General features: G+C 44.2%; 1 protein-coding gene across 5 annotated transcripts in view; it reads left to right on the top strand.

Moving 5' to 3' along the window:
• Positions 1–15687, top strand: part of FAM13A (family with sequence similarity 13 member A) — a 134855-nt gene that overhangs the window by 97883 nt on the left and 21285 nt on the right. For all 5 annotated transcript variants that reach the window (XM_035113462.2, XM_035113461.2, XM_035113460.2 and 2 more), the window contains 3 exons: positions 2515–2701; positions 5301–5377; positions 6348–6390. In XM_035113462.2, the coding sequence (XP_034969353.2) occupies positions 2515–2701; positions 5301–5377; positions 6348–6390 (307 nt within the window). The remainder of the gene's footprint in view (positions 1–2514; positions 2702–5300; positions 5378–6347; positions 6391–15687) is intronic.

Below are 15687 nucleotides of genomic sequence, written 5' to 3'. Positions count from 1 at the left end.
TCCTTGTTCGCTTCTTCAGAGCCAGCCATCATTCAGTCTGATGTGCTAACACTGCAGACATCATGCTGCATCCTGGTGTGCCCCAAAAATGAAAGGAGGAAGGCGGGGGGAGAAAAGAGTCCTGCAGAGTTCTCCTAATCCCGTAGCTGTGGGGATAGTTGTGCCTGCTACATCAGGCCCTATGTAGACATTGGTCCAGTTCACATGTAATGTTAAACCACTAGGAAAACCATCATGATGTCCTCCAGAGAGGATGGACTCCTGTCAGCCCTAGCCAGCAAGACTAGTGGTCACAGATGATGGGAGCTGTCGTCCACAATAACTAGAGACTGCCATATTGGCTGCTCTTCTTCTTAGCCATGGCTTAGCATTGCATGTGACTCTGGCCGCTAGGTAACGTTGCCAGTGATCGCAGATAATGTTAAACCTGGATAGAGGTAGTGTGGGAAAACTGGACAAGGACAGAAGGGGAAAATGTAAGCCTGCATCTTTCAGCTCAGTTGGTTAAGACCATGGTGCTGATAATGCCAGGGCTGCAGGTTCGATTCCCATTTGGGACAGCTGCTTATTCTTGCATTGCAGGGGGTTGGACTAGATGACCCTCAGGGTCCCTTCCAACTCTACAATTCTCCATTTCTTCTCTCATCCCTGTCTAAAAGAAGAAGTCTGCGTTAGGGTGCTTTCTTTGGCCTTTCTTCTGCTGTGTCTCCTGGTCAAACACGAGACTGAAGCAACATGATTATACTCACTTCTTGAACATGCATACAGTTTGGCAGAAACACCTGCTGGGTTGTATGTGTTCCAAGTCTGCTTTCCCATTTGCGGAAAACTAATGCACTTTTAATTGCTAATAGGCACAAAACATTTTTTCCTATGAAATAACTGACAGGCATAGAATTGGTCCAGTTTACCTGCCTCTTTTTTTGTTGGAGGGTGGAGGTCCCAGCAATTAAAAACCAAGAGGATTTGCGGCTAAGTTTTTAATAAATATTGTAGTTGAATTGCATGTTTAATGTGTGTATATATATTACATCTGATTATGTAATAGATTATGTTTCAAAGTACAGTAATAATCCGTACAAATTGGAAACAGGCTTGTAAAGGAAATTCCAATAAAACAAATCCCTTGTTTTTTGCTTTAAAGAAAATTATGGTAAAATAATGCAAATCTGGGTGCCAGGTGTATAGTTATTTGAATAGAGCAATTTTTTAAAAAGTGGGGGCGATGGGAGCTTCTCCAAATTCTGAAGTTTTATTTTCCATCCATTCCTCTTAGTCAAGGTGGTCTGTACCAGAACATTAAATAAATTAATACGGGCCGGCATGTGCTATGTTTGTTGCAATGGATTTCACTGTCATTGGCAATTATAGGGCAGACTTGTTTGCCCTTCTCATTGATCTCCCCCAGTAAAAAAGTTTACTAATTTTACTATTAATTTATTATTATTTATTTTTACCGTTCATATTTTCATGTATATCTTACTCTCTGGAGCTCAAGTAAGTTTCCCATCCAGGCACTGAGCAGGGCCAGATCTGCTTAGCTTCAAGTGGGTCACTATGCCATGTGCCTTCAAAGCCATCCTCTGGGGCCACTAGAGGTAGACTTTTCACTACCTACGGGTAAATGTCATTTAGTGAAGACTTGGGAAACTTATAAACAAGCCTAGAGTGCAGAGATTTTTCCAGAGCTGTGCAAATTCAGGGCAACACCTTGGTGTGCTTTCGTGAACGCTCTGAGGCAGATTGGTCTTAATGATTTTTATTGATAACTAGCTGGCCCTGCCACGCGTTGCTGTGGCTCATCCATGTGATTCCCTCCACCGTGTGCCAATCCATGACGTATCCCACCTCCTCCTCCCCCCACCCCCTGGCTTATCCCTGTGATTCCCCCCACCCTGTCCCGACCCATGACATATCACGCCCCCTTTTCCCCCACCCCCGGCTCATCCCTGTGACTGACCCAACTGTGTCCTGACCTATCCCATCCCTTCCTCCCCCCAACCCCCACCCAGGCGAGTCAGTACTTCCATTCGCCCTAGTGTGTAAAGGCTTCGACCTAGTACCGTATGTAAACAGGGAAGGTTTTATAGGTGTAGTACCAGTGTAGCCGCCGCTAGAAGGCGCTGGTTTGCAACCTTGTTCTTTTCCCAGCATGCATTTTCGTCTGAATGCTGTGTTTTGAAACACAGGGTTTGGGGGGGGGGTTTACCGGGCGCAGGTGTGCCATCTGTCTTAGCAAACTTTCCTATAGCCTTCGGACATTCGCATGTGATGTGTCAAAATTTCACCTCAATTGGTCAAGCGGTTTTGTTGAACATTCGAGACGAAGGAACATCCCCAGTTTATATGGATTTTCAAGTATACATTTCCATCTTTATATATCCACCATTGTAGTCATACATATTCATTGACTTCCCTCCTTCCCCTTCCTTGGTTCTTTAAATTTTTCCATAATACATGCATATTCTAAGAACATCTGAAGCAAATTGGTAACCCTGCAATGTCTTTCTCCAGGGAGGTGATCAATAAGGAGAATATTCCTTCTGGATTTGGCAGCATTGAAGAGTGTATGCTGACTGCTCAAGAAGTAGAAAAACTGCAAGAGGCCAGCTCCGGATATATCGGAGAAAGGAGTAAACCAAAGCGACAGAAATCCAGCACCAAACTTTCTGAGCTTAATGACAACCAGGACAGTCCTCTGGTAAGCAGAGCTCTTAACGTCACTCCTGTTGTTTCCATCTTTCTTACGAAATGGCTGCAAACTTAGAATTGTTATTGAGCCTTTGCTATTCTGGGTAATGGGTGGAGGAGTGCAGACTTGGAAAAAGACAGCAGAGGAAGCAACTTGGGTGCAAGGTTGAAGATAATAATAATAATAATAATAATAATAATTTTATTATTTATACCCTGCCCATCTGGCTGGGTTTTCCAGGTGTGACTGACCAGCCCCTGAATTGTTAGGGGAAAGCCACAGTGGTAAAGCATCTGCTTTGCATTCAAAAAGTCCCAGGTTTATCCCTGGCCCCTCCCCAAGCAGGGCTCCTGTCGGAAATCCCAGAGAGCTGCTGCCAGTCAGTGTAGCAGATACATAGCTAGATGGACAAGTGGTCCAGCATAAGGCAGATTCTTGAGCTCCTGTTCATAAGGCCATACCACTCACAAGGAGGGTTTTTTTTTATCTTGGCATGTGAATGAGTCCATTGTTTTGTCTACCTCCAGGCACCATAACTTCAGATCCTTTTGAGCTGGAAACATGATAAATATAGGTATCTGACATTTGATTCGAGAATGCTATTGATTGCCTCAGCATATGTTGGCAAATAGCAGGCATTGGAGAAGAGGCTGGAGGGTGATCGCAAGGCAGGGTTATTAAGTTCTTTGCGGCTTGTTGCTTCTCTGCCACAGCTTGCTAGAAAATCCCTCTTTGACCTTTGCAGTGGAAGGTGGCTGTCGGTAGTGACAAGGTGTGAACATTGCCAACACAAGACTGGCCCCTCTGTCTGCAGATTCAGGGGTCAGCTATGCCCTGTATCCTATAGAAACCAAACTTTTCCATCAATGGATGTACAAATAAGCAGTGCAATGTGTGGAAGCCCACCGATTTTTGAATACTTGATACGTTGTAGTTTTGGAGTTATGGCAAACTTTTTCCTCTGGTTCTCTTCGGCCACATTGCCAAAACCCTCACTTATACAGCTATGATTTGCACAAGGTGTTCTGCTTGGATCTTGAAATCCTTCTTACTTTTTAAGCAAATGTATGCATACATTCCAGTTGCCTCTCTTATGCCTTTGGATAAGTGAGCAAGGAAAGGAAAGGAAAGGCAATGAGTGGTTTTAGGGCTGCCAAACTGGAATTGGAGAGCTTAAAAAAATTGTTTTCTTACATTTGCCATGAAACCTGTGGTGGCGTTCATGTGGTTCCCAGCTGGTCACTCATTCAGGCACCAACCAGACCCAAGAATGCTTAGCTTCAGCAGGTTAAGGCATGTGCCTTTGGATCATGCCCCGAAATCATGTGGCTTGCAAATGTTTCAGATGTGGCCCCTGGTTATTTCAAAGAAAAGACTTGTTCACTCACTTGGTGCAAAAACCTAGGGCCTTTCCAGACTGGTGTTGTATTGCAAGTGTCTTCTGCAACATGTTCTTTGCACAATAACATTGCATCAGTGCTGGGTTTATTCTGCTTTTAGTTACAGGTAGGTAGCCGTGTTGGTCTGAGTCGAAGCAAAATAAAAAAATTCCTTCAGTAGCACCTTAAAGACCAACTTCTTCAGGTATCTGAAGAAGTGTGCATGCACACGAAAGCTCATACCAAAATATAAACTTAGTTGGTCTTTAAGGTGCTACTGAAGGAATTTTTTTATTCTGCTTTTGTTTGTTATGAGATGCTACCACATTATTGCTGTCCAGAGGGGGAATGAAAGAGTGGGTTGCAGGGAGAAATAAACCAGAATGGGATTTCAGCTGCAAGTTACAGGGTATGCACAGATTGGAGACCAAGTGGTGTGATCACCCCAAAACATCTGCAGATGCAAACAGTGTTGAAAGCAGGAACATGTGTGACTGCCGCAATAGCATCATGAGGACAGATTAACAGAAAACGGTGTCTGGAGGTGTCCCCAGAAAGGGACATGGGAAGGAAAAAAAGGGGGATGCAATAGTACTTATACAATCTCTTGACAACCAAGTCAGGGTGTTTCTGAGAGGTATGGAATGAGTGGCTAGTTCTTGCAAGGAAGGAAAAAATGGGAGGTGAGAATGACCCAGAAATGGGGGGCCCTTGGGGAGACAGTAGTCCAGTTTGAAAGATCACAGCTTGGTTTATTAAGACAAGCCTTTGCACCCAGTTCAAATGAAACAGGAAACTGGGGGTTAATAAGGAGATTTCCTGGCTTAATTGAGGCTCACAGCAAAGGGAGGAGCCAAGGGGCTGCATGTGGAAGCAGAAGGTCTCTGTGGATCTCACCTTAACAGGTTGAGATGTGATGGTTTGAATGGGGCCTGTTTGTTGTAGTGAGACCTGTGCAGAAGGGACTGTTTGGAAAGGTGAAGTATCATGAGTGAAGACTGTGGCTTTGTAGTCATAAAGAGCTATTTATATCTGATTTCATCTTTTGCTTTCCCATTAATTGACCTCCCAAACCTTCCCATGGAAGAACCTTCATAGTCATCGGCGTTTTTCTACTCATATCATAGAGTTGTGTGTGCTAAGCTCAATATTGCATGAAAGATACTTTCAGCTACCACTTTAAAAATGGATGATTCATAGCAGTTTTCTTAATATTTGATGTTTTACAGGCAATGGAAACTTTTGGTTCCTTGAGACCAGTGGACAAAACAGGACCAGATGACATGGAAGTGTTTTCTGAAGACAGGTGACTTGCTTGGAATTTACTCTGGCCCAAGATTTCAGTGAATCCCAACGCTAGAGAATCTCCTTATACTTTGAAACTAGATTGCTGACTCTGAGTCAGATTCATCAGTAACAAAATGCCTTGTTTTAGATTGCATTGGCTTGCACACAATCACTTTGAGAGCCCTGTAGTTCAACTTTTCTTGAACATAGAGGTTTAAAAATTGCATGCAGAATTCTGCAGCGTTTTATGGATTTGTACTTGCCTTTTTTAAGCATTACCTTGCTGGTTGATCATTCATATTTTCCATTTAGGTCACCATCCATTCTATTCCATTCATATTTTCCATTCAGAGTAGATGACTTCGGTTTTAAAGTGGATGGCTTAGTTTTTAAAGTACCGAACCTCAAAATATTTTCAGTCATCCTTTTAAAAGAGTAGCAATAGTGGTAATGGTCATTGGCCTCATTCACACATTGCATGAAACCATAGTTAAAAACAAACTATAGTTTCATGTGAATGCACAGCATGCTGGCTCACACCACTGTAAAGTGCTTGCTCTGCTCCTTCTCTGATCTTGCTGCCATGAGTAGCCAGGAAACAAACTAGAGTCTTAACTTCTTTAGTTATCCAAATCTAGGCTCATGGTTTGTTTTTCTCAAGCAAACCTTGAGCAATAAGCCAAGAACAAACCTTCATTGCCTGCTGTGGGAATTTTTAGGAGTACAGCAAGGCACAAGCCCAGGCTTGGACAGCACATCAAATGAGTCTCTGGCTAGTTTCATCCACTGCACAACGGGAATTGGAGAAAAGCAGAGGGATGATTTTTTTAGCAGCAGGCATTATGCCGCTCACCACATTTAAACTATGGTTTATTTTTAACAATAGTTTCATGTGAAATGTGAACCAGACCATTGTTTAAAATGCTGGGCTTGTTGCTAGCTTTCCTTATGATACACTTCTGATCCAAACTATTTCTTCTCTTTTGCAGCAAAGACAATGAAAGTGACAGCGACTTGTTAAGGCATCCTCAGGTTAGTGTGTTTATTTGTTGTAACGTATTTGATCCCTTGGCCAAAAAATCGAAACGCGGCTCTTGGTTAGTGAAGAAGGAGCTTTAACCAATGAATCCCAGTTAGGATTTCTTGGTGATGAAACTGCTGTATGAGCTTAGCCTGTCTCCTTGGCTCACTACTTTACATACTGCTGTTTTTGTAGAATTGCAACTTAAAATGTTGTAAGCTGCCCTGAGAGTGGTGATTTTGCACCAGAAGGGCAGAATATATATGCTTAAGTACTGTAAATAAATGTGATGTGTTGTTAGGTCTTTAAGTCAGCTATTGGCAGTGGTGAGGTTTGCAGCACAGATTTTGTGCTTTACAAATGCTTTATTTCTTTGTCACTCTACTTGGTTAGGAAAGTTAGCACCCTGGTTTGTTGTGGAGTTTCATAAAGCACCTTGTCAGAAGCTCCATGTGACCCATTAGCTCACGGTGGTGTGAGAGCAGTTTGTGTTCCTTGCTTCACTTCTATGAAGTGGATGTTTTTTCCTATATGTTCCCCCCCCCCCTAATCCTGGAGGATTTTGCCCTCCCCTCCTTAATACTTTCTTCCCCAGAATTGAAAATCTGTTCCTTCCCTTTGGGGTTTAGGGATTAAGAGAGGGCAGCCGCACGTTCACGAGAACTCTTTGTTCCCTGTCGGTTCCGTTTCGCCTTTCTTATTGTGATCGCTCCTTTCTTGTAGGCTTGTATTTTTGCCTAGAAAGCAAAGGGACGTGGGTGGTTTTTGAATAGGTTTAGTAAAGTTTCGTCCTTGTTCAAGGAAGATTGCACATTTGGTTCAGTGTAAGGAGGAAGAGAATTGCAGCTGGATGTTCCCAGTGCTTAAAGAGAATGAAAAAGTATTCGGTGCCGACATAACCCAAATTCTGTGTCTGGTATAAATTATGCAAATTAGCTGAATTGTTTTACATAACTTTACAAGTCCATGGAGAGGGGCAAGGAATCATGCAGAGTTCTGCAGATCTGCCCTCTAGTCCCTGCGAGATCTTCTCTGAGTTTGACCATTTTGCCAGGCTCATCTTTGTAGACTAAGGATTAGATGCTTCACTTTAAAAAAAGAGAAAGAAAAAAGAATATGCTGATATTTTCAGAAAGCTAGATTCTCTGGGTGGAATTCAGAACCATTCTAAGGAGATCGTCACCCGTTTCACTGCCATGCTGAATTCTATTTATTCTCCCAACCCTCCGGAATGGCTTGGAATCGAAAAATCATAGAGCTGGAAGGGATCCTGAGGATCATCTAGTCCAACCCCTTGGAATGCAGGAATATGCAGCTGTCCCTTCGGGGATCAAACCTGCAACCTTGGCATTATCTGCAAACCTGCAACCCATGCTGCCTCTATCCAGGTTTAACATTATCTGCAATCACTGGCAACATGACCTAGTGGCTAGAGTCACATGCAGTGCTAAACCATGGTTAAGAAGAATAGCAGCCAATATGGCGGCCTCTAGTTATTGTGGACGACAGCTCCCATCATCTGTGACCACTAGTCTTGCTGCCTGGGGCTGCAACCTTGGCATTCTCAACACCATGCTCTAACTATTCAAGGAGGGTTGTTGGGTATTTTTTAGCAACAGTGTCTGCTCTGGCTTCCACTAGCAGAACACCAGTAGTTGAATCTGGCCCCCTGGCTTCTATTCAACTAAGCCCTACTCAGAGTAGACCCACTGAAATGTCTGTAAGTTTCAGTGGCTCTACTCTAAGAAGGATTAGGATTGAATACCAGTCTGTGCTTCAGTAGACTTGTGGTTTTCCTGTACAACCCTGAAAGTCAGAGTGTAAGAACTTCGCTGGATCAGAACAAGGGGCTTGTCTAGCCCAGCACTTTGTTCTCACTACGGCAACCCAGATTCCTCTGGGAAGTCCACAAGCAGAGCAAGAGCGCAATGGTCCTCCCGCTTCATTATGAAAGGAACAGGACTAGCTAGTGTTGTTCAGCTTCTCTGTCTACCTACCCAGTATGAGGATAAGTTCACAGAGTGCCAGGGACTGTCTGTCCTTCACCAGGTTGTGCAACACGAGAAGTAAAATTGGTACCTGATGCCTTGCTGCCCTTTCTCCCTATCCCTTCCCCTAAATACGGCCTGTGCCACAGAGTGCCTGTGCGTAATTTTCCAAGTCCAGCTGCTGCCATGGTGCAATCAGGAGGGGGTTATGCCAGCGTGTCGCATGCCAGGCAAAGAGGGCAAAGCAAATGCAGCTCAGCTCCGTGTTCTTGGACGATCCTTAACCCCAAGTAAACAGTTTCACAGATATAAATGTCAATGGCTGCCCAGGGTTCGCCTTTGCTTTAACGACCGTGAGAAAGTGCATTGCTAAATGAGTAAGCACATTTGCGTGTAAGTCTTTCAGGATCATCAGCAGCCATGCAGTGCAGTTCTAGATGAGGGGCCCAACCCTGGCACTACCTTTTGTAACCACTCTGCTTTTCAAGCAGCCCAGTGGAGGGGCTTCCCAAGAGTCGTGGACTAGCAGCAGAGAGCAACAGATATTGGCGTTTATTTTCAGGGTTATTGGGAAACTAGCTACTAATCCAGTGTGGCTCGTCTGTTGGGCTAAGGCTGGGAATAAAACCTCACACGTCCATAAAGTTCACTGGATGACCTTTCAGAAGTCACTATTTCTCAGATTGAGATCTCAGCGCAGTGTAGAAAGTTCTCTCCTCCTACCTTATCCTCACAACAGAGAACTGCCCTGAGATCTCTGGAGGAAGAAATTATCTGGTGTGCCCCCACTTCAAGCTGAAAAAAGACTGTACTGAATGGTCAATGTTGTTGTTGTTGTTTTGTTTTGTTGTTGTTGTTTTGTTGTTGTTTTTGTTGTTGTTGTCATTTATTAAATTTCCACACCAGCCTTCATCCATGGGTCTTAGGGCGGCTCACAACCTAAAATTGCAATATAAAAGTTCCCACCATAACTTTTACGTTAGCACACCTGAATTCAAGGACTTTGACACAGAACTCAAAACAAAACATTTTTGTTCCCTTAAAAAATGGGGCGCTGGACTTCTTTTTAAAAATTGGTTTATAAAGAATCTAAAATGCTGTTAAGTATTTTCATCACAGGAAAAGGCATAGCATTTGCCCAGAGATCGCATTATCCAGGTATTACAGGGTCAAGAAAATGTTTGCATTCTTTCAGAGTAGTTTTTGCATTCCACAGCCCTTCTAAGCCTGTTGCTTAGGGGGGCTTAGGAACATACCTCTGATAACAAACAATGTTATTCAGAGCAGGCAGACTAGAACAGGCTCCCTTTCCTTTCCTTTCCTTTTCTCTGCCCACCCTACCTTCAGATGAGGGCAGAGGGCAATGGGCAGCCAGGACTTGTAAATTTCCATAGTTGGACCTTGGAGTCTTGGCTGCTGGACTGCTGGTGGTCACAGGATACAATCTCTACACGCCTTACTTGTGTCTAAAGGTGCTGATGACCATGTCCTCTCTGCCCTATTGGCCACTGAGCCCCAGGCCCTAGGCTCTTTATATCAGAAAAGGAATCAAAATATATATTTCCCAGTATCGTGATGCCTTTATATAAATCTGTGCTGTGCATGTATATGGAATACGGTCTACAATTCTCGCCTCCCATTGCAATAAAAGAATACTGTAGACCAAGAAAGGGTGCAGAAAACAGCAAAAAAAAGAAATGAAAAATCAGGAGGTTGTAATACCTTCCATATGAGGAAAGAGTTTGGGGATTTTACTTTAGAAAATAAATAGGATTGCGGAGGATATAATAAAGGTTTATAAAGTTATAAGTGGGATTTGAGGGGGGAGTTCCAATGTAGAGTGCTCCTTGTCAGGTTGCAAGCCCACCACAATATACTCCATTCCAGGATGGTCTCTTCCAAGATACTCCATTCCATTCATCCTCTTCCCACCCATTAGGTTCCTGTACCCCGTCAACATTCCATGGCCACTGAGCATGCTCAGATCTCACTGGGCTCAATCACTTCCCTTTAAGCCCCCCCCCCCAAGTCTGCCATTCTAAATTCTTTGTAGTTGTGTAACCTTGGTGTTTCCCCATACCTGCTAACCTCCCCCCCCCCCCTGCATGTGGATGGTGCTATTTTGCTATGGAAGGATCCACACTTGAAGGAGAGTTTTGTTTGGTTGTAGGGTACCTGGTATAGAGAAAAGCAAGAGATTATTTCTCCCTCTCTCCCATAACACTAGAACTTGCCAGTGTATCTCTGAATTGCAGCTGTTAGCCAGTGTGGGGCTTTGCTGTTGCCTTTGTGCACAGCTTCCAGGAAGCAGCTGGCTGCCTGTAGTTACAAACAGGATGCTGGGTAGATGAACCTTTGATCTGATCCACCATGCCTCTCCTTAATGTTTGTTTTCATCTGGGATAAGGCCGTTTCCGCTCACCTGCATTCTGTCTGCCATTACTGAAAATTCTGAGCTTATTTGGCTACCCCTGATTGAGATTATCAATGTGCTGCTCTGCAGATGTTACTGGACTCCAGCTCCAAACATCTCTCACCATTGGCCATGCTGATGGGACTCCAGAAACATTGGGGGGGGGGCGGTCCATGTTGACTGTTCCTGATGTAAATCTTGGAAGCAGAACGCCTAATATGGGCACCATTTTTCTTAACCTGCATTATTTCCTCGGACCACAGAGTTTAGTTTCCTTTGCTGCAGACCCTTTGAAGTGCTGCAGTAATAATAAACTTGCTGATCAGAAGGTCAGCGGTCCAAATCCCTGCAACGGGGTGAGCTCCCGTTGCTTGGTCCCAGCTCCTGCCCACCTAGCAGTTCAAAAGCACATCAAAGTGCAAATAGATAAATAGGGACCGCTCCGGCGGGAAGGTAAACGGCGTTTCCATGCGCTGCTCTGGTTCGCCAGAAGCAGCTTTGTCATGCTGGCCACTTGACCTGGAAACTGTCTGCGGACAAATGCTGGCTCCCTCGGCCTATAGAGCGAGATGAGCACCGCAACCCCAGAGTCGGACACGACTGGACCTGATGGTCAGCGGCCCCTTTACCTTTACCTTTATTATTTATACCCCGCCCATCTGGCTGGGTTTCCCCAGCCACTCTGGGCGGCTTCCAACCGAATATTAAAAACAATATTGAGAACCAAATGTGGGGAAATCTGCTTATACAGAATTTACAATTTGTTAAGTATTTTCATTGCAGGAAAAGGCATAGAATTATCTCATTATCCATGTATTGTTACAATCCATGTATTGCAAAAGGCCGAATCCCTTCTTTCAACCCCTTCGCACCATACTTCCTCTGCCTCCTCCCTGATCATCTCTGCCCAGGCCCTTATAGGTAGGACATAGGTAGTAGGGCAAGAGGGAGAATGAGACTTTCATTCCTTCACCCTACTAGATTTCACTTGTCTACTTTGGTGGTTTCATCTGCCGACTAGTTCTGTGGAGTTAATGAGCAGAAAGACCTTGCCGTCAGTTGTAGGTAACTGGCCACCCTTGGAGCTGAAGACATGTGGGTTAAACCAGCACAGATGTCACCCTTGGGACTCTGATCAACTGTGAATAACCACACTTCTGAAAGTGCAGGATTAGTCAGGAGCAGGCTGGCTGCACCTTATTTCCGCCTAAGTCTTCTGCCTTATTCTTGCCTGTAGCTTGTTCCAATCATATCCATATAGCCAGCCTTTCTTCCATGATGGATCCCCAGATGTTATGCATGGGATTCCTAAGGCACTCTCCCATCCACCCACTGGCTAGGCATGGACCTTCAGCTAAGTGGCTTCATCCATTTGCATCCAGACCATGTCCTGGGACCAGATGCATTCTAGGTTTGATTTGCATGTACAGTGGTAACTTGGTTCTCAAACAATCCATTCCGGAAGTCCGTTCCAAAACCAAGGCACGCTTTCCCATAGAAAGTAATGCAAAATGGATTAATCCAAACAGCAGCCCCTAAAACAGCAATTTAACATGAATTTTACTATCTATCGAGACCATCGATCCATAAAATGAAAGCAATAAACAATGTACTGCAGTCACACAATCAATCAATCAGTAGCTGAACTGGGTTTCACAAAAACGCAAAATAAATAGCAAAAACAGACAGACCTCAGCATAACACTCAAAACAGAAGTGTGTTCGGCTTCCGAAAAAAGTTCGCAAACTGGAACACTTCTGGGTTTGCAGCGTTTGGGTTCCAAGTTGTTTGAGTACCAAGGCATTTGAGAACCAAGGTACCACTGTAGTCCAAATTCCAAAGCTAGAATGAGCGAGCTAGCTAACTGTTAGGGTGTGGCCAATCTCGTCCCTTATTTCTATCAGAGCTTGAGCTTCTTTCACCATCAGCAGAGATATTTGACTTTCCTGACAATCCTCCCCGCCGATGCTACAAATAGGTAAATGACAGTGCTTGGATATAAGCAGCCGTCAGAAGAAGCAAAAGTAAAAATAACATTTGTGGCAACAGCGAGCCGTCCATGTGCATTTGGAATGTGTCTGTAAATTCCCTGCATCTCCCTTGGGCTCTGAGCTGCCATTATTCTGCAGAAGGGTTTATGGATTATTCATTGCATTACGAGCCGCATGAATGAGCAAGTAGCTCACCGAGTGTAACCAACACTTAGCGGAGAAAGCACAGAAATCCACTTTCATCCCAAAGCCGTGCAGCCTGCTATGCAGTGTCAGAGGCAAAACATGACAACTTTGACTACATTTAAAAAACAAAAATGTCCCAAGCTGATGTGTGTGTGTTTTAACACCTGCTGTAAAGGAGGAATAGGTTGGTTCTGAAATACACTTCATCCTGTATGGCTTGTTCCTCCTCCTTATGAACGTTCTGGTTCTGTTTACTTCTGGTTCCCGGCAGAAAAATGTTCTGGATGTACGCTCTCAGTTGATACGTCTCACTCACTTTGTGGAGAGGAGGAGTCAAGACTCTTGACACGGTTTTATTAAATTACTTGGAAAGATCATTGGGAGTCTTAAGTTACAGTGCCGTGGTACAGCTTGTTTTATAGGGAAAGAGCATTAAGAATGTTCGTTTCCACCCTGTGACAAACCCTGTTCCTGAAGTATTATTTTAGCCTTCAAATACTCCTTTCGTTGAAAGAGGAGGGGGGAGTGGTTAGGCAACAGAACATGTTCTTGGGATTGTGGATAAATACCTTGAATTGTCATTTTTACGTTAATTGGTTTGGCTTAATAACATGCCGGTCAAGCGTGTGTGATTCCTAATTTTTTAAAAAAACACACACTTCACAATGTGTCTATCTTTCTCTTTCTTAAAACAATTGCAATATACGTTAAAAACAGAAGAAAAGGAAATAAAAGTGTTGTGCAATTGATTGGGGTCAAAACAGTTGAAATGCCAGAGCTTTCAACATCAAAAGATGTATGTTTCTCCTTTCGAGCAAAATATTTCCTTCATTGATCTTTCATATTTTTTTAGAACTGCTTAGTTTTTCTGCACGTGCTTATTTACTTACCTATTTAACCAACTAACAAATTAAAATGGGTTGTTTCCATCCTTCCTTTTCATACGGGAGACATCCACCAGCCAGTTTGCGTGAAATAATACGTTGGGGTTGTTTTTATTCCTTCCAACCCATGGCTACTCAAGGGCAGCATAGTCTCTCTCCGTCCCCCACAATTCCCACAGACCATTCTCCAACCCAGACTTCATCATAGCTGTTGCCAATCAACTTTTGTTCCGTCATAACCCTCCAGCTGCCCATCTTTATTCCTTCATGAAATCCAAAGCAAGAGACATGCCAGGCACTGCATTTGGGAAAGCAAATCTATCTGTAGTTGTGAGGAACAGTTGATTTTGTCGCCACATCAGTGTCACTTTAAAACTAAGAATGAATTCAGCCAAGGAAACGTGCCTGTTTTGAACAGAGAATTCTCTCTCTTTCTGTCTCTTGTCTTGCATCTGGTCTGGCAAGCAGAAATGTGTTGTACGAGCAGATTATTACCCTTTAGATTCTCTAGCGCAGGGGTAGGCAATCTAAGGCCCAGGGGCCCGATGCGGCCCAATCACCTTCTCAATCCGGCCCGCGGACGGTCAGGGAATCAGTGTGTTTTTACATGAGTAGAATGTGTCCTTTTATTTAAAATGCACCTCTGGGTTATTTGTGGGGCCTGCCTGGTGTTTTTACATGAGTAGAATGTGTCCTTTTATTTAAAATGCACCTCTGGGTTATTGGTGGGGCATAGGAATTTCCGGCGTTGCGCTGTGCCCGTCCGGCCCACGGACAATGTCCGTGGGAACGATCTGGCCCATGGCCAGATCACCTTGCCAACGCCTGGGATAAGGAGATCCTGCAAGTAAAGTGCAAGTAAAGTGGTCCCAAGGCAATTTTTGTACTGAGGAGGGGGGCAGGCAGGGCTAAGAATTCAAAAGGTGAAGTCAGACAAGTTAAGTGCGCAAAGCAAATAACAGAGGGGACTGAGAGCAAAGAGTTCTGTGTTCCTAGAGGCAAAATACATCTCCGATGTCGTGTGAGTGAGTGCTAGCAAAGCAAAAGAGCTGCTGTTTTCTCCCGCCCTCCCATATAATTTATAGATCACCTCCTTGGCAGTTTAGGAATTGCGGGGGGGGGCAGAGAGAAGATGAGTGTTGGGCAGGATGAGCCAGAAAGCGTTCCCAGTCCTCTGGCTTCTGTCCCGCAGCTCTCCAGCCTCCAGTTTTTAAATGCCCAAACCCCCTTAGAATTTGGGCTTGCGCAACCGTGTCCCAGAGCTCCTCCATAAATAGTCCTGCTCTCCCCCCACACCCAGGCCAGCTAGAGAACAACCACAGGAAGCCAAGCCGCAGCCAGCTTAACGGGCACTCATTGATCTATGCCAGCAGAGCCTTTGCGGACGTTGTCGTGGCTGGTGGCGCTCCTTGTCAGGCGGCTCGGCTTCCTCCATAGAGAGAGCAGAGAGATGGTGGTGTCTGTTTCCAAAAGACACATTTCGTTGCTACAGCAGCCCTAGCAACGGGTGGTGGGGTTTTTTGACTGCCTCAAAAGCCTTGTGCTTCAGAAGAAGACGCATTGGCTGTTCTGCCTCCTTCTTTATCTCATTCAGCAACCAAAGACTTGCAGTTATGGAGAGAGAAGCCCCCTCTGGACTGCTTGCTGTGACATTTTAAGCCAAGGATAAAGTTTTTGGAGAAAAGGATTTTATTATTTTTCTGGTACTAGTGACCAATTAAAATTGAGCGAAGATAATTTGGATGCTAAGCTGGAAAACCACCAAAGACTGTTGTTTTGTGTTTATCTATAAAAGAGAAGAAGTATACTTGATTTTTTTGATTTTTTATTTGCAAGAACTTGCATC

This window comes from Zootoca vivipara, chromosome 9, assembly GCF_963506605.1.
Source record: "Zootoca vivipara chromosome 9, rZooViv1.1, whole genome shotgun sequence".
NCBI classification, from domain to species: domain Eukaryota; kingdom Metazoa; phylum Chordata; class Lepidosauria; order Squamata; family Lacertidae; genus Zootoca; species Zootoca vivipara.
This window is presented reverse-complemented; position numbering and strand designations above follow the sequence as displayed.